At 44.4% G+C, this 26,358-nt stretch overlaps 2 protein-coding genes across 2 annotated transcripts; one reads left to right on the forward strand and one right to left on the reverse strand.

The window, feature by feature from the left end:
- Positions 1-489: 489 nt before the first annotated feature.
- On the forward strand, positions 490-1,978 carry LOC147902498 (uncharacterized). The gene is made up of 2 exons (XM_087373681.1): positions 490-818; positions 1,312-1,978. Exons 1-2 carry the CDS (start codon positions 733-735, stop codon positions 1,550-1,552), a joined length of 327 nt encoding a protein of 108 aa, XP_087229807.1. The 5' UTR covers positions 490-732; the 3' UTR covers positions 1,553-1,978.
- A 7,546-nt stretch (positions 1,979-9,524) lies between these two features.
- LOC147902499 (uncharacterized) lies at positions 9,525-24,013 on the reverse strand. Its single transcript, XM_087373270.1, has 4 exons — positions 23,862-24,013; positions 23,517-23,654; positions 10,144-10,249; positions 9,525-9,879 (listed from the first exon to the last, which is right to left on the reverse strand). Exons 2-4 carry the CDS (start codon positions 23,625-23,627, stop codon positions 9,797-9,799), a joined length of 300 nt encoding a protein of 99 aa, XP_087229396.1. The 5' UTR covers positions 23,628-23,654; positions 23,862-24,013; the 3' UTR covers positions 9,525-9,796.
- Between the last annotated feature and the right edge of the window lie 2,345 nt (positions 24,014-26,358).

Below are 26,358 nucleotides of genomic sequence, written 5' to 3' on the forward strand. Positions count from 1 at the left end.
TAAACCCATCCCTAGTTCTTTTCTTGTTAGTACATGGTGGGATAGGAATAGTATAGAAATATGGATGGGACCACCTTTTTCCATTCCCATCCTTGGATAGAAATATGCATGGGACCACTCTTGACCACCTTTTCCCATGTGCTAAGCCCTTACAATATACTTAGAGCTGGCCAAGCACAAGGTAGCATAAGGGTCGAGCACCACCAGGGTACTTCTCAGGGAATCTAACGAGGGCAGCCAGGTCCGTGAAGGTCCAAGCAGCCGAAGCTGGAGTGATCTGCTTGCAAGACAGGTACCATTCGCACCATCTTGTCGTCTGGCCTATCCGAAATCGACCTCCCACTCCCGCGAGTAAACCTGATCCACCCACTTAGCGTACGTCAATTGCGAGTACGTACGTCGGTGATCCATCATCCAGAGCCCATCAACTGCTTTTCCACTCTGTCCGGGTCCGCTTTAGCCACGAATCATTTGAAGCTGCAGTAGTAGCATGTGCATTTACCGTACAGGATTATGTTCTCTTCGAAGTCGAAGTATAAGGAATCCTTTTGCAATCGGATGAAAACGCGCAATTGAATGGAGATCCGCGTCTTGAAACGCCCCATTGCGCACGTTTGGCAGGACTCACATAGACCGAGATTATCGTAGAGTGGCTGCCGCCGTAGCACCAGGCGCAGCTTGGAAGATCTAAACGGTACATTTTCTGAGATCCGTCCTTGCGGCTGAAGAAGTATGGCGCGGTTCTGTTTGCGAGCAGACAGCGTAGCTAAAGCTTGTGTTGCAGCTTGTGAGCCAAGATCCATAGTCTGCATCCGACGGTGAGTTCGCTACCTCAGTAACTCGACACTTTGCCTATTTGATGTTTTCAAGCGACTGTGATTATGATAAGCGCAGTGTTATCTCAGATTGTTGTCGCCTGTGGACCGAGTTCCTTGAGAAATCAAGCAACTCTCGGTCATTATTCTAGGCTTAGAACCCATTTCTTGGCCTTCCGAGTGCACTATATTTGGTTCTTTGTACCTAACACATTTGGAATCCCGGAACCAAGCGGAGATGTAAACGATGGCCACGCTGGGTAGTAAGAATTTCACACCTCATTGCACATGAGATTGATTAATGGAAATACCCGCGTTGACGCTTGAGGCACACCAATTAGTTTGCTGTTTTTGCAAGGTTTTTGAGCAGAGAGTTCGCTACACGACGTAGAAACGTATACGAGTAGAGCTCTGAATTTGCGATGCCCCTTTATCTTGGCAGACTAGATTGAACTTTTACTCACAAAGCGACTGGTGCGCGATATGTTTTGAGCAGGTGCGTAACGGTGGTGGCAACGGAGGGAGGAGGTCATGTGAAAGCGGATCGAAAGGAAAGAGTGCAGAAGACGGCACGAAGCTCGTGGTGGATGCCGGACCCATGTACAGGCGTGTGGGTGCCAGAGGGTCAACGATTTCAATCGCCCAAAACGACGAAGGAGGAAGATCCAGATGGGCAGACGTGGTTTCGTGAAGACGTTCATCTGGGACGCAACGATCATCAGGAGCGCAGTGCTTGATCGTGCATATGAATGAGCACTTTTTGAGGTTGTAGAAGTTTGACCTCTAGACTGACTTTGCATACAACGCCTCTGGATTCAATCCTTCATGAGAACTTGTTTCATAAAATACATGATCCAGATTTCAAATTTGACTTAGATGAATGCCCTATTTCTATTAATGAAATTGGTATTTACAATTCGTTGGATAAAACTTTACAGAAGTAGAAGATTGTTTAAGGAGTTTACACACTATGGTCACGGTCCGTGCCTCCACCGTGGGCGGGCTATGGGCAGGCAATCTTACCTGTCCATAAGCTTTGGGCATGCCCATGGGCGGGAAAGTGTGTAAACACCCTTACTTGCAAAAATGCAACATTGTAATACATGGATCATGAGAAAAAGGGAAAAGAATAGAAGAGATCAAAGACAAGACTTTACTTCTTATATTTTGCTTTTCATCAATCTGGGATGTCTTTTAAAAAAACCCTACCCCTTGAAAGATCTGTTGCTACAATGTTAGAACTATTTTGTTAATTTTTTATAGCACTATTTCAAAGGGTTTCACTACCTAAAAACCCCAAAGCATGTATTTAACGGTTAGTAATGATGAGCCCTTACCTACATATGGGGCTTAGATTCCTTAAAACTTTAAATTTCATGCTTCTGTAAATTTTATGTATGTATTTTGTGTATTTCCTAGATTAAAAACCCCATCTTTTGAATCCACATCTTTGGGTTACATATGTTTAATATATGCCCTGGGGCCACTATTTTCTACCCCTTCATGGTAGGTGCATATTTCTCACTATCTCCTCCTTAGGCTATGCCTCACCTAATATGAGACATGGCTTTTTAATGTTCCAAAAGCATCCATGTCGTCCATGCACTTTTGCCAAGCTACCTTTTGTTTCTCAAGCTCCTACCCTCAATCTTGTACCCTCTACAGTTCCATTCTTAATCTATGATCATGTCTAAGAAGCTTCTACAAGTGCCCTATGGAATTATAAGTTGATATACCCAATAGAATGAAACTATCACCTTGGGTGAGGAGGCTATAAACTTCCCACCAAGGGCAAAGTCTCCTAATCAATGTAGGATGAGAGCTAATGTGGAATTTTGAAATCAGATGCAAGGGACTTATGCAATGGGTCAAAAAAGAGCTCATTAACATCATCATCGTGAATGACATCCCTAGTGCATTGTGCTTGCATGGATGTGTGGGACCGTCGATATTCATGATTTTGTTCTTCATCTGGTCGATGGGATACAAGGTTGAATCACCCCCCCAGGAGTGGAAGGCCAAGACAATGGCATTGTAATACACTAGGGGAAAGTCCCTCTTCTTTAATAAAGTGCCATAATAAAAGACACTTTTTGATTAGTATGTCATACCTACACCAAAGCCTTGCATGAATTGCAAAGTCGGACATCTTGACTCCAACAGTGGGACGTCTTGACTCTAGAAGGTTGCAATTTTGTGTCACTATATGTGGTTGGCCAATAGAGAGACTATCTCTCTTCTTGCAATGAAGCGTACATGAATCTCCTCCCCATGCTTGCACAACTAGAGGAGTGGGATATGTGGTTGGCCAATGAGAGACTCCCTCTCTTCTTGCAATGAAGTGTGCATGAACCTCGTCCCCATCCTTGCACAACCAGAGCAGTGAGATGTGACACGATTGAAGATGCTATCCCACACTTACCAAAGTGTCCAAGCTTTCTGTTAGGTCCATGTCCATCATGGGATGGTTTTAAATAGTATCTAGTTCATCTCTCCTTGATTCAACCCCAACACTTATGTGACATTCTTATAACATCCACCAACCCTATCCTCAAAAGAGACATTGGTGTGTTTGGTATATGGGAGTGAAGAAACCACCAAAGCTGACCCTAACAGGGTCCAAGAAGGGCCACCCTTGTAATGTCCAAAAAATGGGCCCCATTTCCCTCTTCTTGTCAAAGGATCAATCTCAACATCATGTCAAGTATAGTGGATAATGCACTAACATATATAGTGTAAAAAAGGAAGAAGGGTTGGAAACCCTATGCTAAAAAGAAAAAGGGGTAAGAAACCCTAACCCAAACCCTAACTTTAAACCTAAGGATTCATCCTTTACGAGTTATGACTTATAAAGTGTACAATTAGTCATTTTTGGTATGCTCTCTACCTCACCCACCCTCTCACCCACCCTCGATACTCTCTCCTCTCCTCTCTCCATATTTTGTCATGGTATCAAAGCATGCTGCTTTTGTTGAGGCTTGTCTACTTTCAACCTTGTAGAGGAATATGACCCAACTCAAACCTTTGGAGCTCTTGTTATACATGTTTGAAGTTTATGTGTTTCGAGAGAGTATGAGAGTGATTAAGAGGGTCATGACTCATGAAGATTTTCTTCAAAGGCCGATTTTGAAGCCGATTCATCATTATCTTTGGATCTTGGAAGTAGTAGCTAAAATAAAACCTCAATAGAGGTCATGGGCTCCCATGATCATTGAGGTAACCACTATCGACGATTACGTGTATTTCCCCCAGTCCATTGGAGCTAGTGGATAGTTAGGCCGATTTGAGCCCTTGGTTAGTCTGGAGGTTGGACTCCACAAAACCCTACTATACAAACCGATTTGAACATCTATATCATGATGATCTTCCGATCAAAGTGGCATGTCTGTGACCAATTCATCGTCCATATAAAGCCGTAAATGGCCTATTTTTTGGATCACACACCTTACTCATTTGATCTTTGTTTTGAATGTCATTTTGACCCAGCCTTCAAGAACACGAAAAGAAACATTTTGGCATATTTTCATGCTATTTTGACCACTTTGGACATCAATATCAAGGTCAATTCAAGCACTTGTAACCAACACTTAGAAGTATATTACGGGTCCCTTTCACTTAAATTTGATGAGATTCAATCCTAACTTCACCATCAAGTTCAACAAGTCTATAACAAAATTATCAACAAAAAAGTTGAGAGATTTGAAACTCTACTTAAATTATGAGTCAAAACATCACGTTTCCTTTGTAATCGAGTCGTTTAATACCCAAATCATGTCAACTTCAAGCAACATGTCTTCAATCTTCAAAAAAGTTAGACTACTCACATTATGGCACTTGGATATACAAAATGAAAACAAATTCTTTTCTTGCAATACAGATGTGATCCAAATCATCCTCGATGGACTCGAGGAAGAATTTGAGAATTTGGTTCAAAGCATAGCAATTCAAAACCAAGTGCCAATACTAGAAGAACTAAAGTTAGTATTATTGGGTTAAGAACACGCAATTCAAGCAAGGAAAGAACAATCAAGTAAACAAGCTTTAGCAACCTCCAATAGATGTCGAGGAAGGGACGAATCAACAAATAGAAGTGGTGGACATCAACATCAACATTAGCTACATAATCAACATCAAAAACCAAATAGATATCAAGGTAGGTATTAGGATGAGCATTCAAGAGGAAATCATCAAAATTGAGAAATAATTCATGTAGAGAAAATTTTCAATGCAAAGAAAATTCATCAAAAAACATGTCAAGAATTTAGTGCCATTCTTGTCACAAATTTGAAAATTATGAAAGAGATTACGAAATAGACATTATGATCAAGATGGTTAATACAATAACCAAAAAGGAAATTTCATTGGACAAAGTCATACTCATTATGCAAATTAACTAAAAATGTATAGTCACTGCAAGTTTGGAAGAAGAAAAACAACCCATTACAAAATTGTAAAAGAACTCAATACCAGGTCAACAATGTAGCAGAAAACGTTGTTCAAGACCCATGGTATGTTGATCGTATAGCATCATCTCGTATGACAAGCCATAAAGAATCATTCACAAAAATGAAACCTTTGGAAGTATTCAAGAATGTAATCTACAAGGTTGAAAAAAACACCAAATCCTATTCGAGGAAAGGACAAAGTACCCATAGATAATAATTTAAGACATAAAGGATTGATAAATAATGTATGTGTGTTAATGGGGTCCAATGGGTCATGTTAGATTGTTCACAAATTAATGCCACATTTTGCACCTACCATTGGGTATTTCTAAAGTGCACACCAATAATTATAAATATACTCAAGATTGCCATTAAGACATCAATGCGACTTCAATACTAGGAAGAACGCAAACACCACTCACTATGTACAATCCAAGGCTAGTTGTCGACATTCAATTGCCATGACATTCAATTGCCATGCATGGGCATAAAAATATTGAACAAGAAGAGAATACCGCTCAGTTTTAGAACCATTGTACTCTTAATTACTTTATTGTGTGTCTTCCTATGACTGTGAATGTTGAAATAAGCAACTCCAATAGTGTCTTTGAGGCGACCCCTATACTATCAATCTCATCTATATCGTTGAAGAACTCTCATTAGACTAATAAGTGCTAACCAAAAGTCAATTGTCCTTTCTTTTTTGTAGGGGATATGACCTCTAATAAATAAATCCTTCAAATCATTAACTATTATTGTGAGCATATAGAAAACTAAAATCAGTACATGGTCACACTACAATTTCTACGTATCCCACTACGCGTAACTCTTATCAACTGTAGAATTTGTGAGAGCCAATCCATCGCTCTCCAAATGTGTAAAGATGAGCATCGTTCGTAGGGTGATAACAGCTCCGCCTCACATCAACAAGGGCATGAGAACAAAGCCCATATCATGTTAGAAATCGACCAACAGAGGGTACGCACAGTGGACGACTGATAGAATAGCCCAAGAGCTCACTGTGTGTGTGTGGGGGTGGAATCACGAACTTCTTGATGTGCATCAAATAGATGTGCAGACTCATCAATAGACAATGAACCAGCTAGATTAAAAAACCACCAAAATAATATATTTCAGTCCAAAGCTATGGACACAATAAAAAAGAGATAGATCCAGAGTCCCACCAATGGTGTGGTCCTTTGATCTTACAACAAGGTCCTTCTCCTATCTGCCGGCTATCTCTAGACTCAAGCCTGTGTGCTCCACCTCAAGCATCTGTAGACTCTGTCCAGAATGATCTTCTCAACCATGCTGCCCTGTGTGTCAGCCTAGGTAGGCAGCCCCTTTCAAGCTTTGTCTACAGCACACAGGTCCTCTTGGTCCTCCTGAATATAGGCCCCAAGACAGCTGCTCCACTGCTCCAACCTGCTGGGAAAGACTGCTCCAAAAGATGTGGAATGACGGCCTAGAGGCTCTCCTTTTATAGCCCCCAAGGGCTGCTGACAAAAACCGACCAGCCTTGCTGATTCTGGCCAACCACACTGGCCGACCAGTCAGTGGCTGGTCCAGCCATTTAAGGGCTCTCAAACCAGGGCCCTTTGGCCCACTCTTCTAGGGCCTTGGCCCTCCAATCAAGGCAAGGGCCCAGCCCTATATAAAGGCATGTCCCTGCCTACTAGCAGCCCCCTTTGCTGCTCCACCAGGCCTCCATGTGGCCGACCTGATCTGCTGGTTTGCCCTGCTCTTCTGCGCCATCTTCTCTGACAGAAAGCCTGCCACGCAGGCCCCTCCAGCCCGCTCATGCTGCCACATGTGCACCTATACATGCTACGGCTCTGTCAGCCCTCTGCCAGACTGCTGTGCTTCCCATATGGCAGCTCATGTGCTGCCCATGTGACCGCCCCCTCCCTCTCTCTTTTCTCGTCTGATCCCTGCCCTCATGGCAGCCATGATGCTGCCCATGTGGCTCTCTTAGACACTAGATTCAACCTCCCCATGCTCTCCTCATATGGGGGCTTACAGATGGGGGATGTGACCTTGCCAACACCCCCTCTCACCGACACATCTCGGCCCAATGCCAACACGTCAATGACGATGCTCCAATGACTCCCAGGTCGTAGTCCTCTGGAATACTTCGATGTCGAAATCTTTTCCTGGCTTTTCATCCAGTGACTCCTACTCCACCAGGTCTAGTTCCGCTTCCGCACACCATCGTGGTATACGAGTCCATCTTTGGTAGCACCTCCTGGCACCACCTTCAGTCATGTTCCCACATTCAAACTCGAGCAATCCAACCGCCACGATCTTCCAGTTGTCCCCCTCATAATGAGTGAACAACCTAGAGTCTTCCAGGCACCATGCTCTGAGGGTCCGTCTCAACCCATCCTTCCTTTGGCAAGGTGAATATCTTTAGATAACCTGGACTATGAACTCTCACTGAGCTCTCAAGCAGATACTCTTCTGGCTTCAATACACCTTGTCCATCAACTTCCAGCAATTTATGTCCAAGATTTGAAGAAGCACCCACACTTCCCTTCCGCCTTCGAAGAAGGCCAATTCCTTCCAATCTCGCATTACCTGAGACAAATGAAGAGCAAATTCTCTCCACAACATGCTATAAAGGCTCAAATGAAGAACATCAAGTACATACCACATCGTCGTACTGCCTATGTGCTTGCTCGGAAAGCAAACGATGCACCTCATCAAGTCACATATCAAAAGCCTGTGTAGCCATGTACTATCCTCTTCTAAAGTACAGCAACCATCTGAATATGAGACCCTAGGGCACTCCAAGGAATCCATCCTCGTGTCAGTATCAACAGCCACGCACCTGGAGGATACCAAACACTCCATGCTATCCTTCACCTTCACAAAGGTCTCTGACTCCTCATCGAACATCTCAATGCCAAACATCATCACTGTGCTTTCTAGGTCGGCATATCTAACCTCAATAACACATGATGATGTCACCAAGAACAACTCTTCAATTACCACATTACCTTTGGCTTTTGTGTCATCCTCTGAATCTGAGTTGGACTCCTTCCTCTTGTTTTTCTGATCCGCCGCCTTCTTTTTGCAATCCTTCGCAAAATGGCCTAGCATGTCACAATAGAAGCACTTCTGCTTCTTCCTCTTGGAAATGTCCTCGTCATCAGAGTCATCCTTCAAGACTTGCCACCGTTAGGCTTGCCCTTTTCTTTGCCAACGTAATCCTTCGCCAGCAACACCTTGTGATCTTTGTCGTTGTTGTAAAGCTTCTCCCTAGCTTCTTCCTGTAGCAGTAATGGACCCAACTCCTCGAAAGTTAGAGGTTTCATCCTTTAAACGCTCTCCCTTCCCCCTCCCCCACATTTCCTTCTTTCACCATCCCTAGCTTTGGAGAGTCTGGAAAACTGGATGGGACAAATTACCCGATTTGGAAGGTGAGGATCCGGAGTCATTTAGTGGCTCGGAAGCTATGGAAATTGACAACGGGAGTGGAGGCATAGCCAGAGGATATGGTGAACGAGGGGAAGATACTCATACCAATAGATGGAGAGAAGCTCGAAGATTGGGAAGACAAAGATGCCCATGGTGAAAAAGTAGACGACGTGATGTGAGCGATATGTTGGAAAGGTCCATAGACCAAAACTCTGAACGCACCTGAATGAACCTCAGTCACCACCCTTCTCGCAAGCGCACTGTCCTCCAGTCGTGGAAGTCGATTCCCAAGAGCTTATGAATCAAGGTCTTCCTTTATCAAGGTCCCTGCTTTCAGGCTCCCACACCTGTGAGCCTCCTACTTGGGCTCTGATACCATGTTAGAAATCGACCAACAGAGGATACACATAGCGGAAGACTAATAGAATAGCCCAGGAGCTCACACTACGTGTGTGTGGGAGTGGAATCACAAACTTCTTAACTTAATGTACATCAGATAGATGTGCAGACTCATCAATAGACAATGAGCCAGCTAGATTAAAAAACCACCAAAATAATATGTATTTCATGCATAAACACGGTACCTTCTCCTTATAATAGAGCTATTTCAAAGTAAAGTCTTCATGCATGCAAGTGCAATCAATAATAAAATTGACATATTCACAAAACAACACTCACAGTTTACAAGTCAGTGCTGGAAAATCACCATGGGATACCAGGTCTGCGTTCCAATTATGATGACAAACTTTCTAGATGTGGTAAAAATTTGGTCAGTTAAGTTAATAGCATGATAACGGTCCTATAGTACTAGACATTAAATCCTGGATTCTGTATGGCTTGCAGATTCAATAAAAAGTGCTGAAAGAAGTCTATATAAAGAATATGTTACATTCAGGAATGCCAGTTGATCTGACGGCTCAATTGAGTGGTGTTGCATTATGTGCAGTTAAAAACTACATATGTATGGCCAACATGTGACAGGAATTTCCACCTTCTACTGAAATATTGAAGAGCATGTACTTATCAGCACTGTCAAATTTCAGTTGATAATAACCAACAGCCCATATAGAAAAACCGGACAGTTTTCAGGCCGAACTGGAACATAAACAGTTAACATTAACCTGACTTGAATAGCAGAACTGCAACCTGTCCTAGGTAAAAATACACAAAGTGTTTTGTCTCGTGTGTCACATAAGAACCTGCAGAAAAGGATTCACAAATCAGAAAACAGAGGGAAATAAATATGCCCTTGAAATTTCCAACTCGTTGCTTCATGAAATGTTGTCTTCCATCAACAAGCAGGTTTACCTAGATAGCAGCCACCTATGTAATCATCGTCATGCAGCTCTTTCACATGGTATCAACCAAATGCATGTGTGCACTTTGACGTGCATGCCCTTTTTCCTTCTTCTATACGTGTTGGGAGGAGACCGGGGGATTGTTATGGATGTAAAAGGACTCACCAAAGTTGCGACCCACAATGCAGTGCCAGGTTGGATTGTACTTTTTGTCGAATTCTTTCTTTATGTATGCAGCTATGTCCTTCTCCACGTTGTACTTCTCTAGTGCCTTCAGAAACACACAAGTTATTTTTCTTTAGAACCACAGACTTAACATAATGGACCTAAACCAATAGAGTTTTAGCTGGTTTGGAAATGCACTTTATCCTACCCAGCATGCCCACCTGAGCTTCAATCCTGGGGATACTATTGTCAGTGGGCAAAATGACCTTACCATGTTTCTGTAAAAGTGCAACGGATATGCGGGCAGAAACTAAGAGCAGAAAATCAACTGAAACTGCAAGGAGATTCAGATGGAAATGCGCAGGAGAAGTCAGGGAAAACCCTGCATTTACGGCAGAGAAAAAACCTCCACAAATGGTACAGATACAAGAGGGCAAGGGGCCCTATTTATGGCAGAAGTTTCACCTGCTGACTGGGCTGGCTTCTGATCGGTCTAACCCGACCCAAGTGGATCGAGTTTGGTTGGTTTAACCTGACCAGACTGGTTGGGTCACTCGACCTGGTTGGGTGGCCAGATCTGGCCCCAACCCATCTTATGAGGCTGACCAAATCCAGCCCTAAACAGCCTCTGAACCAGCCCTAACCCCAGGCAAATGTGCAGCCCTCCATCCAGCATTGGCCCTAGCAATGTGCCCTGGATAAACTTCCAACTACCCTGCAGAAAACAAGTGAGAAAAAGCTCACACACTACACCTCTCTAGAAGTAAAGGCTCCACTTCACATTCTGGAGCTGGCAGATGTAAAGGCTCGATGTCACCTTCTGGAAGGGCCTGGTAAGCAGGCAGTAATTGATGAGGCTGTAAAATCTTGTAAGGATTCCCCCCCTACCCCGCAGCTAGTCTCTACAGTCAAAGATCTCTATAGTCAAAGATCTTGTTCACATTGAAGTACAAATCTCTCTCTCTCTCTCTCTCTCTCTCTCTCTCTCTCTCTCCATACCTCCCGTCCATACCTAGTCCTCCCCTCCGTACCTCTCCCTCCCGTCCGTATAGACCCCAAGTTGGGCTAAACCCCCAACCTAACCCGGGGGTTAGGTTAAGCTAGGGGGTTCAACAGACAGCTAATTATGGACTGGCCTACCCTCTCCTCCAAGTCCCCCTCAACTCCTTCAACCATCAGGACTCGGTACTCTACAGTTACAGCCATGACACCCTCTCCATATGAACGGAATTACCAACAAGAAGGCTCAAAACGACCCATCTTTAGAAAACAAGATCAGATTTTTTATCTGCAACAGGCAGTGAGAGAGCTACGATTGGAACTCGCAAAAGCAAAGGCTCGACTTCACATTCTGGAAGCGCCTGGTAAGTAGGCATTGATTGATGAGGCTGTAAAATCTTGTTAGGATTCCCCCCCTACCCCGCAGCTAGTCTCTACAGTCAAAGATCTTGTTCACGTTGAAGTACAAACTGCAAAAAAGGAAGTGATTGTGGAAGTGGAAACCAAAGCAAGTAAGTCTTATATTCAAGCAGAGATTAAAGAACACGAAGCTAGATGTGATAATGCGCTGAAGATTAGAATAGGGGGACTCCCACTCCCAGAAGATTGGTACAAAGAGGAGGACACATATAGTGAAATATTGACAAAGATCAAAGCAAGCTTGCACAACATTGACTGGGTGGATGATGATGAGCAGGATGATGACGACTCCATGCCAGCTTCTATTATGCACTATAAAGGTCATACAATCCTTACACTAAAGTCAAAAGGTAATCAAAAAATGGTTCCAGGGGTGATCTATCTTCTTCATCAGTCCTTTTTTTTTTTTTTCCGACAAGAGGGTTTTCATTTAGATGGAGATGCCTACAAAGTAGGTTTTCATCTTCGCTAAATGCCCAGTAGTGATGGTACAATCAGAAAGTATAGAAAAAGAGGTACTTAAGGAGTGCCCTCGCCGGGGATTTGTTCACTTCCTTAAGCACAAGTATACAAATACTGCTAAGGAGAAGGAGGCGGTACACCAATCCCAAGCTGTGGGCTAAGATGCTCAAGAATAGGTCGGTTAACCGGCTTGGTAAGAATGTCAGCATGATTATCGGCAACTGGAACATATATCAATCAAATAGTACCCAATTCCACTTGCTCGCGAGTAAAATGAAAGTGTACGCCAACATGTTTGGTGCGGTTGGAGAAAATGGGATTGCCGGCGAGAGCGATGGCACTTTTGTTGTCGACGTAGAGGACCGTTGGTATCAGAGCAAGGTGTGCCTATCGACACCTGAGCCTTGACCTGGAAAGCTTGGAAGATAGATCATCAACTGAAGATGTCTTCTCCTTCTTCCCCAAAGCAATCTCAGCCCGAATCGACCTCTATTCAACCACCACCCTCGTCATACGTCGAGAGAGAGTCTGCAAGGATCGAAGGTGATGAATACCTCTCCAAACTCTTTAAAGAATTTGCTGAATTTCAGAAATGGAAGGAACTTGAAGCAGGTACGTAGAGGACAGTTGGTATTAGAGCAAGGTGTGCCTATCGACAACTGAGCCTTGACCTGGAAAGCTTGGAAGATAGATCATCAACTGAAGATGTCTTCTCCTTCTTCCCCGAAGCGATCTCAGCCCGAATCGACCTCTATTCAACCACCACCCTCGTCATATGTTGAGAGAGAGTATGCAAGGATCGAAGGTGATGAATACCTCTCCAAACTCTTTAAAGAATTTGCTGAATTTCAAAAATGGAAGGAACTTGAAGCAGGTACCCGCACACCCCGTGCTTCTTGGAACACGCTGCTACTTGGCTCGATTGGTCATGAATCAAACGGGGTAGCCTATTGGGATTGCTTGTAGTGATAATGGTGGTGAATTCATTTCCCATGAATTCACTCACTTCCTTCACGAGCATGGTATCCAACGCCATCTTACATCTCCCAATTCGCCCTCCCAAAATGCTCGTGTCGAAAGGATACAGCGCACAATCATGAACATGGCACGCTCCATGCTTTTTGCAGCCGAGTTGCCCGAACGTCTCTAGCCAGAAGCTATGAATACTTCTGTCTATCTCCTTAATCGTTGCCCTACTCAGCCCATCCCGAACATGACGCCTTTTGAGGCTTTCTATGGCTACCGACCCTCTATTTCTCATATCTGCATCTTTGGATGCCGCGCGTACACTCATACTCCCAATGATACTCGTGGTAAACTAGAACCTCGTGCTGAACTTCTACTTCTCGTTGGCTACTCAATGGAAGCCAAACCTTATCGCTTATTTGATCCTCGCACAAATAAAGTTTTGGTTCGCCGTGATGTGGTCTTCGATGAAAGAGATGTTCTAAAAAATTCCTCTATTCTCCCTGCTGATGACGCACCTACTCCCATTCCCCCCGAAACCTCTTTCTCTCCCCCCGAAACTTCTTTCTCTCCCCCCGAAACTTCTCTCTCCACCCATTGCTTCTCCCATTTCTCGATCCTCTTCTCGCGCCCCGCTGCCACGCTGGTATCGACAAACTATGAAGGATTCCGGGATTGTTCCCTTAGAACTTCCTCCTCCTGGTCCTCGACGCTCTACACGGACAGCTTCTTCCACTACCACTGCCTCCATTTTTACCACAACCTATATCATACATTCTGAACCTGCCACTCGGCAGGAGGCAGTTCAACATCCTGAGTGGCATCGTGCCATGGAACAGGAGCTTGAGAGCATTGATCGCGATGAGACCTGGATTTTGGTCGATCGACCCAGTCACAAAAAGGTCATAGAAACAAAGTGGTTCTTCCGAACAAAACTCAAAGCAGATGGAACACTGGACAAGTACAAAGCTCGCTTAGTAGTGCAAGGATTTCGCCAAAAACATGGTATCGATTATGAGGAAACCTTTGCACCTACTGCTCGATTAACATCCTTTCGCCTTCTCCTCGGCCTAGCCGCTCATCACAGCTGGTCTATCTATCAGATGGATGTCAAGAGTGCCTTTCTCAATGGCTACCTCGATGAGGAAGTCTATGTGGCTCCCCCACCAGGTTTTTCTCCTCCTGGCCATGAAAATAAGGTATTCCGTCTCCGCAAAGCTCTTTATGGGCTTAAACAAGCACCTCGGTCCTGGTTCCACCGAATAGACACCTTCCTCAAAACTAATGGGTTTCATTCCACTCCTTTTGATCCGAATTTATATATACATCAATCTTCAGAGGGGGTCTGCTTTATCTTACTTTACATGGATGATCTTTTGCTTTTGGGCTCTACCACCACCACACTTCAATTCATTAAAACACAACTCAGCACCACATTCGAGATGACCGATCTCGGTCTTCTCTCCTATTTCTTGGGCATGGAAGTTGTCCAGCATTCTGGTGGTATCTTTCTTTCTCAATAGAAATATGCTCTTAAACTCCTTGATCAGATCATTCCCCACGAGCCTAAGCTAGCTGCCACTCCCTTGGATCCCACAGTCCAAGCTCTCAAAAGACTTGGAGTCTCCTCCCTTTGATGAACATCTCTATCGTCAGGTTGTTGGCAAGCTGCTTTGGCTCATTCACACTCGTCCGGATCTTTCTTACTCAGTTTCTATTCTCAGTCAATACTTTAATGAACCCAAGCACACTCATTGGCATGCATGTATTCGTATCTTGCGGTTCATACGTGGTACTTACTCTTATGGTTTACATTTCAGACCAAGACTAACACTACAGGGATACACTGATTCCGACTGGGCTGGCGACTCGGACAATCGCCATTCTCATGGCGGCTACATTTTCTCGTTCGGCTCGGCACCTGTTTCTTGGTCGAGCCATAAACAAGAAACTGTTGCTGGATCTTCTACTGAGGCTGAATACCGGGCCTTGTATGATTGTACCACAGAGGCCATATATCTCCGGCACTTTCTGGCAGAGCCACACTTTCCTTGTACTGAACCAACGGTCCTCTACGTCGACAACAAAAGTTCCATCACTCTCGCCGGCAATCCCATTTTCTCCAACCGCACCAAACATGTTGGCATACACTTTCATTTTACTCGCGAGCAAGTGGAATTGGGTACTATTCGATTGATATATGTTCCAGCTGCCGATAATCATGTTGACATTCTTACCAAGCCGGTTAACCGACCTATTCTTGAGCATCTTAGCCCACGGCTTGGGATTGGTATACCGCCTCCTTCTCCTTAGTAGTATTTGTATACTTGTACTTAAGGAAGTGAACAAATCCCCTGCGAGGGCACTCCTTAAGTACCTCTCTTTCTGTACTTTCTAATTGTACCATCACTACTCGGCATTTAGCGAAGATGAAAACCTACTTAGTAGGCATCTCCATCTAAATAAAAACCCTCTTGTCGGGGGGGGGAAAAAAAAAGGGCTGATGAAGAAGATAGATCACCCCTGGAACCATTTTTTGATTACCCCTGAAAGCATTCTACCTTGGACATTGAGAGGGGGTGTTAAGACACGCAATCTCCAAATGCAGAGGCCAACGCCAAACTAATGGCCAGAAAGGCCAAAACTGGCAAATCTCCAAACACCGAGGTCAAGGCCAAATAAATTAACTGGCCGACCTAGCCGACCAGATCTGACCGACCAACGGCTGGACCAAGAAACAGGTGCCGAGCCGAACGAGAAAATGTAGCCGCCATGAGAACGGCGATTGTCCAAGTCGCCAGCCCAGTCGGAATCAGTGTATCCATGTAGTATTAGTCCTAGTCTGAAATGTAAACCATAAGAGTAAGTACCACGTATGAACCGCAAGATACGAATACATGCATGCCAATGAGTGTGCTTGGGTTCATTAAAGTACTGACTGAGAATAGAAACTGAGTAAGAAAGATCCGGACGAGTGTGAATGAGCCAAAGCAGCTTGCCAACAACCTGACGATAGAGATGTTCATCAAAGGGAGGAGACTCCAAGTCTTTTGAGAGCTTGACTGTGGGATCCAAGGGAGTGGCAGCTAGCTTAGGCTCGTGGAGAATGATCTGATCAAGGAGTTAAAGAGTATATTTCTGTTGAGAAACAAAGATACCACTAGAATGCTTGACAACTTCCATGCCCAAGAAATAGGAGAGAAGACCGAGATCGGTCATCTCGAATGTGGTGCTGAGTTGTGTTTTAATGAATTGAAGTGTGGTGGTGGTAGAGCCCAAAAGCAAAAGATCATCCACGTAAAGTAAGATAAAGCAGACCCCCTCTGAAGATTGATGTATATATAAATTCGGATCAAAAGGAGTGGAATGAAACCCATTAGTTTCGAGGAAGGTGTCTATTCGGTGGAACCAGGACCGAGGTGCTTGTTTAAGCCCATAAAGAGCTTTGCGGAGACGGAATACCTTATTTTCATGGCCAGGTGGAGAAAAACCTGGTGGGGGAGCCACATAGACTTCCTCATCGAGGTAGCCATTGAGAAAGGCACTCTTGACATCCATCTGATAGATAGACCAGCTGTGATGAGCGGCTAGGACGAGGAGAAGGCAAAAGGATCTTAATCGAGCAGTAGGTGCAAAGGTTTCCTCATAATCGATACCATGTTTTTGGCGAAATCCTTGCACTACTAAGCGAGCTTTGTACTTGTCCAGTGTTCCATCTGCTTTGAGCTTTGTTCGGAAGATCCACTTTGTTCCTATGACCTTTTTGTGACTGGGTCCATCGACCAAAATCTAGGTCTCATTGCGATCAATGTTCTCAAGCTCCTGTTTCATGGCACGATGCCACTCAGGATGTTGAACTACCTCCTGCCGAGTGGCAGGTTCAGAATGTATGATATAGGCTGTGGCAAAAATGGAGGCAGTGGTAGTGGAAGAAGCTGTCCGGGTAGAGCGTTGAGGACCGGGAGGAGGAAGTTCTAAGGGAACAATCCCAGCATCCTTCATAGTTTGTCGATACCAGCGTGGAAGCACGTCGTGAGAAGAGGATCAAGGAAGGGGAGAAGCAATGGGTGGAGAGAAAGAAGTTTCGGAGGGAGAGAAAGAAGTTTCGGGGGGAGAAAAGGAGGTTTCAGGGGGAACGGGAGTAGGTGTGTCATCAGCAGGGAGAATAGAGGAATTCTTTAGAACATCTCTTTCATCGAAGACCACATCACGGCGAACCAAAACTTTATTTGTGCGGGGATCAAATAAGCGATAAGCTTTGGCTTCCGCTGAGTAGCCAACGAGAAGTAGAAGTTCAGCACGAGGTTCTAGTTTACCGCCAGTATCATTGGGAGTATGAGTTATCATTGGGAGTATGAGTGTACGCGCGGCATCCAAAGATGCAGATATGAGAAATAGAGGGTTGGTAGCCATAGAAAGCCTCAAAAGGCGTCATGTTCGGGATGGGCTGAGTAGGGCAACGATTAAGGAGATAGACAGAAGTATTCACAGCTTCAGGCCAGAGACTTTCGGGCAACTCGACTACAAAAAGCATGGAGCGTGCCATGTTCATGAATGTGCGTTGTCTCCTTTCGACACGAGCATTTTGGGAGGGCGAATTGGGAGATGTAAGATGGCGTTGGATACCATGCTCGTGAAGGAAGTGAGTGAATTCATGGGAAATGAATTCACCACCATTATCACTACGAGCAATCCCAATAGGCTTCCCCGTTTGATTCATGACCAATCGAGCCCAAGTAGCAAAGAAGGAAAAAGTGTCAGGTTTCTCTTTCATGAAGAACACCCATTGATATCGAGAGTAATCATCCACAATTAAGAAGAAATATTGTGAGCCATTCAATGAAGGAACAGGAGATTTGCCACTATATCGAGGTGGATTAGACGCAATATCTCACTGGCTCGAGAAGTGGAATGAGAAGGAAAAGGAGTTCGGCTTTATTTGCCTAATTGGCATGGACGGCAAATATCTTTGGCTCGCGATAATTTAAGTAGGCCATCAACCAAATGATCCGAGACATTTCATATAAAGAGTCATAGGACAAATGTCCCAGACGATAATGCCACAATCGTTCTGTGTCAGCTGGATCTTTCAGGGTAGCAAGACCATGAAGCCGATGAAACTCAGAGCCGGTATTAGAGGGAGTCTCAATAAACTGTGTCACGAGGTACAAACCATGAGGTTGGGCTTCGCCCCGAGCTAAAAGGAGTCCCGATGTCTCATCTATGATTTCGACATGCATCTTTATAAATAGCACCACGCGGCCAAGAAGGCAAAGTTGATGGACAGAAAGAAGATTGACCCCTAATTGGGGGACATAAAACACTTGATCCAACTGAGCAAGATTGGGGCCTTTGTCGGTATCAAATGTGATTGAACCAACGCCACTAATAGGAGCGACAGAGTTATTGCCACAACGGACTCCCCTTGTTGCCGGTTGGCGAGAAATGAAGAGATCATGATGAGGGGTCATATGATGAGTGGCTCCACTATCCACAATCCAAGGGGCTTTAGGGCCACATGGAAGAGTATGAAACGCTGATCCAGATATGGATGGGGAGGAGTCAAGCTCGGTGATATGGATCAAGGCTTGAGAAGTGAAGTCTAGAGAATCTCCAGTGGACCAGTCAAACAGGCCTTCGGGAGTGATGAAGGGAGGGGATGGGGTGAAATGATTAGTGACATGGCCCTGTGGTCTCCAAAGGCCAGTGTTAGGTGGAGGAGGACCACTCCTAGGGCGCCAACGAGGTGGCAGAGGAGTCGTCGTGGGGGGCTATGGGAGAATGCCTTTGGCTTTGGAGCGACATTCGTCACCAACATGCCCAACTTTCTGGCAATGCTGACAAAACCGGTTCTTTTTGGGAAGGTTGTGCCAGGCGGGTTTAATACCATAGGAGTTATTGGAGTCAGGAGTGGGAGAGGGCTTCCCGGTGCTGAGTTGATCTTTTTGAATCCCGGAGAGAAGAGCCCCCTCTGAAGCAGGAACACTATGTTTTTTGTGGACCTGAGAGTAGAGACGAGCATAATGCAAGAGTTAACATTCGAACTCATAAAAAGTAGAAAGGGGAGAAATGATTTGCTGCATAAAACTTAAATACTTGGGCGGGAGTTTGTTCAAAAAGAAAGTAACTTGGTCATCCTCAGATTTGGGAGGACCAGTTGTGGCAAATTCAGCAATTAACCGCCGGTAGTCTGCCAATTTGACCTTGAGATCATCATCAGCAGTGATCTGGAATTGCTGGAGATCGTGGTCAAGATTGATGCAACGAGTACGATCTCGGGCCGCATAGCGGTCAACGAGATGTGCCCATCGCTCAGAGGCAAGGTACAAATGCTGTAATTGAGAGTGAAATTCAGGCAAAAGATCTTGCATGATTTCGACAATGGCAGTGGCATTACGATGTCGCCACGAGCGAACTACCTGATAAGGATAAACATGAGGATCGGGTTGCGGTTCAGTACCTTAAACGAGTTCCCATAGGTCTTGAGAATCAAGCACACGGCGCATGAGATTTGACCATGTGGTATAATTAGACCCGTTAAAACGAGTCATATCAGTAAAAGCATGTTTGGCTGTTGTAGAGACAGGGTGAGAGGAAGAAAGGGAATGATAGGGAGAAGCAACCGGTGGATGCATGAGAGGACTCAGAACAGGAGCGGAGTGAGAAGGAGGGAGAGGCGGCACCACCGGAGGAATAAAAGAATTCAAAGAAGGCCCAGAGAGGGAGGGATAAACATGAGAGGCGGGATACGACATGAGAGGGAAAAAAGGGGCAGCGGGAGAGATAGAGGGAAATAAACTATAGGAGCCCAGTGGCATGGGAGAAGACGGAGGATGAGAAGCCACTGGAGGAAAGATGGCAGCGGAAGATATGAGAGGGATGGGAGGGAAGGAAGAATGAGAACCAAAAGCACACTCATTGTCTGATGCATTTCTCCTTTCTCGTCTACGAGTGTTCACATGCATGTATGGATCTGTGTCCTCGTGATTACTCGTTCCTATGCCTTGCATAACAGACGGAGTTGCACCAAGGGAATAGGGCAACATACCTTGCACTGATTCTTGTGGGATAGGCATTGTCAAATAACCCATTGTCCTCATGCCGGCCTGTCCTCTTTCGTCAAGGTATACTTGTTCTTCGTCGGCACCGAACTTGAAATGTTGCTCTGCTTCTTCCGAGTTGAATAGAGGTCCTTGTTGACGTATCGGAGAAAAACGTGGAGAAGAAGAAGCACGGGGTGTGCGGGTACCTGCTTCAAGTTCCTTCCATTTCTGAAATTCAGCAAATTCTTTAAAGAGTTTGGAGAGGTATTCATCACCTTCGATCCTTGCAGACTCTCTCTCGACATATGACGAGGGTGGTGGTTGAATAGAGGTCGATTCGGGCTGAGATCGCTTCGGGGAAGAAGGAGAAGACATCTTCAGTTGATGATCTATCTTCCAAGCTTTCTAAATCAAGGCTCAGGTGTCGATAGGCACACCTTGCTCTGATACCATATAAAGAAAGTACTTGGAGACAAATAAAACAACACTGAAGACTAATGATAGCTGAAGAAGAAATATATATCACCAAAGGAACTCAATACAAGATAAGAAATATCTGAGAAAGAAACTGTGGAGGGAGCAAACAGCAGTCCTCCAGAACAGCCAATTGAAGTGGGCGCTGCACTAGCTCCACTAGCTGGAACTGAACCAGATCTGGGTCAGTAACCTGTTGCCAGAAGAGCAAAGATTTGCTGCAGATCTGGAGAAAATAATACAGCAGCAGTAGAGATATAAGTCGATGCTGATCTGGAGCAGCAGCAGGAGAGGATGATGGAGCTGAAGCAGAGGAGGCAGAGGCGGCAGAGATGCTGGAGCTGAGGCAGAGGAGACAGAGATGCTGGAGCGGAAGCAGGAGTGGAGGCAGAGGATGCTGGAGAGGATGCAGGAGTGGAGGCAGAGGAAGCAGGAGAGGATGCAGGAGTGGAGGCAGAGGAAGCAGAGGCAGCAGAAATGCTGGAGCGCAGGTGTGCAGCAGCCTGTTCCAGAAAAGGTAAGTGAGTAGCCAGGGGGCTACTGCCTTTTATAGGCCTGACCCATCTGGTCGGCCAGATCTGGTTGGTTAGGTCGGCCAGTTCTGGTCAGCCAGTTATGGCCTTTTTGGCCATTTATTTGGCCCTGACCTCGGTGTTTGGAGATTTGCCAGTTTTGGCCTTTCTGGCCATTTGTTTGGCCCTGGCCCCTGCATTTGGAGATTGCCTGTCTTAACATAGACTTCATTACAAAATTTAGGTTTCATATGACCTGCCATATAGGCAGCAAGCATGGTTGCCATATGGGCAAATGCATGCCCAATCCATGGGGGGGGACACATGCCTCTGATGGGATGTGTAGATCCACCATAGGGATTGACGAGGCTGTGCATGGATATCCTTTTTGTAGTTGCGTGGATGCCCAGCAATATAGCTTGACAGTCCAACGTGGACTGTCATGGATAAACCTTTGTATGGCTGACCAAGAGTCCAAATGGAGCTGCAATAGACTGGCTGGGTGTTGCCTTATTTAGGCAGACTTGGAGGGCCCAGGATGGGGTCAGGTGTGGGGCAGATCTGCCCCAGATCTGGTCGGCATATCAACAGACTAGGTCAGCCATCCAATAGACCAGGTCAGGCTATTTACAGAGCACGTCAGTTCTCATTTCTAGGGCCAGTCTGCCAGATTCTAAGGGTGGCAGACTGCCATCCCCTGACATATAATTTGGAGGCCATTTGGCCTTTCCCTCAGTCACCCACTGAAGCCTACAGAGGCTCAGATGTAAGGGAGGCCAGCGGGTGTTTGTGCTCAGTAACTTGCAGTCACAGGGCTGTTAGGCGGCCAGCACTAGGCTGCCTACAAGGAGTGCTGTTTGGGGCAATTTGTAATTTAATCTATCCACATTCCATAGACCATGAAAATGACAGTCCTCCAGATCTGTTTGTGTCTCTATTTCTACTTTTGTGCACATGTTGTGAGGAGTGAGATCTGAGAACTCGTAAGATCCGTGGGAAGCCTATTCTGCTGCGATGTAGTGAGGTGTTGCTTCCCTAGCATGTCCCACAGTTAGACATCAAAGTAGTCATGGTCACATTTAGCTTCTTAAAAAAGCTCCTTATCAAGGACCTACATGAATGTGAACAAGGTCTACGGTAGATCTGCTACCAGATTAGTGTATCTGCAATTGATGTGTGAAATATGTTGTTCTCAAATAAAGCCACAATGTATCAGCCGCAGCGAGACTTCCATACCAATGCTGATGGCTCGTTCACGCTCACCAAAAGTAGTGTGCAGGAAGAGAAAAAAAGACAACTCCCTTCAAGCTCAAGTGAACTAGGGCAAAGCAACGCACCAATTATTGAAGCAGATGAGGTGAGGTTTTTATATGTAGGCTAGGGAAAGAACTGGTTCTTGCTGAGAGCGACACTGCCTATTATAAGAGAGAGGGTCATTATGACAGGCTACTCAAACCCATAAAACCCATAAAACTACATATGCTTTGCATACCAAGAGCTACTTGTGCAATTACTTTTTATGCTTTAGCAAATATATGATGTCATTGGTTTTAACGCTCCCATACAATTTATAGCCTAGAATGTCCCTAAAGCCACCAACAATAAATAAAATCCTCCATTAATCAGAGGGATGAAGAGGGAGGAGAGGGGAGGGGTGAAAAGGAACACAAAAGGGGGGAAGGGCTCCATTGCTTTGGGGGTAGAGGTGGGCAGGTTAATTGGGCCGTTGTCATACGTTCAATCCACATCATACATTTAAATAAATGCCCACCAAACCTTTCAAAACTCTATATCACCTACACCCAAATTAAATTCAAACTATAGGACCGGATCCTACGAAACCAACCATCCTGGATTCACATTTTACGGATATATGTTGTTTGAAAGTGACATTTTTGCCAAATGTGAAAGTTACTCTCTCTTTCACCGTCCAGATTTTTTTAGGAATCATCTACAGTTTTATTTCGCAAAGACCCAATATTTGAATATAACTACGTGAATCAATGTTTAACATTTTTTAAGTTTTTTTTAAATGATGATAAATATTATATGACGATCCAATGGTCTTGTATCGTGCATTGGTTTATATAATGGTTGAGTTTCATTGCTCAGTAATAGAGTAACAAGATCACCGGCTGAGCATGAAAACCCTGCCTCACAAGAGCGTTCTAGCAGACCTGATAACAAGGCCACCTTGAGAAGCAAAACAACATCTGCATACTTGGGCTTTCATAGCGAGTTTTCTACATAAAAAGCCGCAATATTCGGAGGTTTCAAAAGGGCCGAGGTTGGTCCTACTTTCTCGACACCCATACGTGTCACTAAGCGCAGACGTATGGTCGTGTGGAAGAGCGTACTAATTGCGCTTGTCTAAGGAGGCAGATCACGATGTTCCTTACGAGCAACAATGCGCACCTAATAACACACGCCAGTGCCCGCTCCCGTTATGCATTCACAATAACTTGCAGAGATGCCTGGAAAGAAAAGGAGATATGACCTGCGAAGCACACTCGATAGCATCCTGCTGCATATCTTCGTTCATGTCCGCATTTTTTATAATCGCCTTTCTTTCAAGAGCACCAGTCCTCTCGACCACTTTCTCCGCCATTCTGAGTGGGCTTCCGCGTGGGAGACTCTATGAAAACAGGGTGCAAAATAGAGCGCAAAAATACGTGTTATACTCGGAAACAAGAAAGATAGCGAGTAGGTAAGAAGAAAAGAGCAGAGAAGGAGGGCATGATTCTGAAAAAGGAGAAGGAAGAGCATTCGAGTGTGCGTGGGAGAGACAAAGCAAAATGCAGCTAATGAGAGAGTGAAAGAATAAGAGAGGAGAGAAGCGTACGAGGGGAGGAGGAGAATCGGAAGGGGTAAGCGTATGGGCAATGTGTGTATGTGCGTGTGGTTTTGTGTATTGAATTTGTTGTTGGAGGAGGAGGAGGAGGTGATGAAAGGGGTGGTTATCCAACGCGGCCTTTTGGCAGTTTTTCGCCTTCCCCCCCCCCCCCCCCCCTCTCTCTCTCTCTCTCTTCCCCCCTAGCTCCCTTCTCTTTCATTCATACCCTCAGGCATGCATTCATTCCTATCATGGGGCATCCGGAGAATAGCTTTGTGCCACTCCTTTTGGGAGGTCATCGTTCCGTCGTTCACTTGTCTCCAATTGTTTATGTGTGGCTTCAATACCTAGTTGAAATTGCTCTCTCTCTCTCTCTCTCTCTCTCTCTCTCTCTCTCGGGGTTTCAAGCATAGTTTTCACTCCCTCCCTCTCATGTGCTACCCCACCACTTTAAACATTTGGAATGCCTCGCTAGGTTCTTTTATAACTCCAATTTTCAACATTAATTTTGTGGTGTTTCCCTTTGTATTTAACTGAAAAATAGGCAACAGTTGACCATTCCCAACCATCTACTACTTGTTCCCTTCTTACATGCATTGCAATATGCTACAAAATGGTTCTTTTGGCACTAGCTACATAGTGACTACCAACCCCCCAAAATCAAAGGTTTCCACTCACATGCAATGAGCTTTGAAATGCCTCTATCAATTGAGACTTGACGTTCATCCTTGCATTTATAATGCATTTTCAAGTTTAATATTGCACAATAACCCATCTATGCAGTAGCCCAACCAACTCATAACACTTTTGAAAAATGTGCCACAATAATAGAGACCTCGCTTAGCAACCCTTCACATCCATGAGTCATCCACATGAGAGACCTTTGGAGGATAGCATCATTTTTTGACGTGCTACCCTAGATTCTTGATTAATGTGTCATTGTGCAACCCTTTACATCCTTGGGCCATCCAATGAGATTTTGGAGGATAGCATCATTTTTTGATATGCTAGCCTAGATTCTTGAGCATTGTGTCATCAACTAGGAATGCCCTTATACAAAGTAGCAATGTTGCATTTGCAAGTTTTGGCTTCTATCTTTTGCTTGACGTCACTTACAAATAAAAACACGACCTTCAAGCCATGCCCTTAGCCTACACAATCTAAGCACTTTTGTGTAGCAAGTGTGTAGGGGCCACTAAGTTGTCACGGGGATTCCTCCCTTTCATGTGTTCAACAATTATGCTCCTAGAACTTTGGATCAAAATTTGAGATTACAAGGAGAGGATTCACTAATGATAACAAAATGCAATGTGGGTTGATTCTAAGCCTACAATCATCACCATAATCCCATCACATTTATGAGGCATGTGCACACCCCAGTAATCACCTTACCCTCATTACCCCTATTTTTCAAAGTGTTAAGGAGTTCTTCAAAATTCCTTACCTTCCCTATTATTCAATTACCTTCTATTCCTTTAGATATGTCCCTCAAAATGCCCTCAAGAATGACATCAATGTAGTAATTACAATTCATATTTATGTCCTTGATGTTTGTACATGGGCATAACAAAATATGAACGAATGTGTCTAAACATGGGGAAGTTCCCTTTCGTTTAAGAGTACTCTTAATAAAGAGGACCAATGAATTTAAGAGTAGTCACCACATGTTAATATGATCTCCCTTCAAACATTGTTTGTGTGAAACATATGATCTCCTTCTTATACATATGCATTTTCATACCATGTTTGTTTATGTTTTAATCTTTTGCCAAGTCAATACATGTATATCGATGAATCAATTTTTATTTCCCTTTTTCAAGTATTTGAATAGAATAACAAATGCAATTGATGGGAGGATTCCACACAAAAACACACCACATATGTTAAGTACAAGCCTCTGCCATCACAACACACTCACACATTTGGTACCAACTCACACAACTCTTAGTACTAGCAACACTTAACAATACACACCCTCAACAACATAGTTAACAACAATAACAACAAAAACCCCTCTACATTAACAACAATAATAATCACAACAACAATGCCTCTACAACTGGCTACTCCTCCTTAAATACTCTTGCCTTGATGCTTGGCACACTCTCCACATCAGATGTCTTGCCTTTGATGTCGTTGCTTCACTATTTTGCAGCATTCACAAAAAACCAAGGTTTCATGTTAGGTGAATTGTTAAGTCTAAGGATTAACCTTGAAAAATTAAATTACAAGATTTTATGAATTTCAAGTTTTTGGGGGTAAGGACCACACAATATTTGAATTGCTATTGAAATATTTGCAATTTTGCAATAGTAGTTTGTATGTCTTAGTCTAGGGCCTAAATTACAGGGGGTGTGTGTGGATTTTTGTAAGGCCAATTTAAAACTTGCAAGGGTAGAGTGGAGTGGACAACTGAAAAAATGATGGTTTGAACTTCAAATAATAACCTAGGCAACCAACCCCACTCTTTTACCAAGCATGAGGACTAATAATTTATGGTTATGGG

Source organism: Dipteris shenzhenensis, chromosome 4 (assembly GCF_047967505.1).
Source record: "Dipteris shenzhenensis isolate YYH24624 ecotype China chromosome 4, Dip_SZ_1.0, whole genome shotgun sequence".
Classification (NCBI taxonomy): domain Eukaryota; kingdom Viridiplantae; phylum Streptophyta; class Polypodiopsida; order Gleicheniales; family Dipteridaceae; genus Dipteris; species Dipteris shenzhenensis.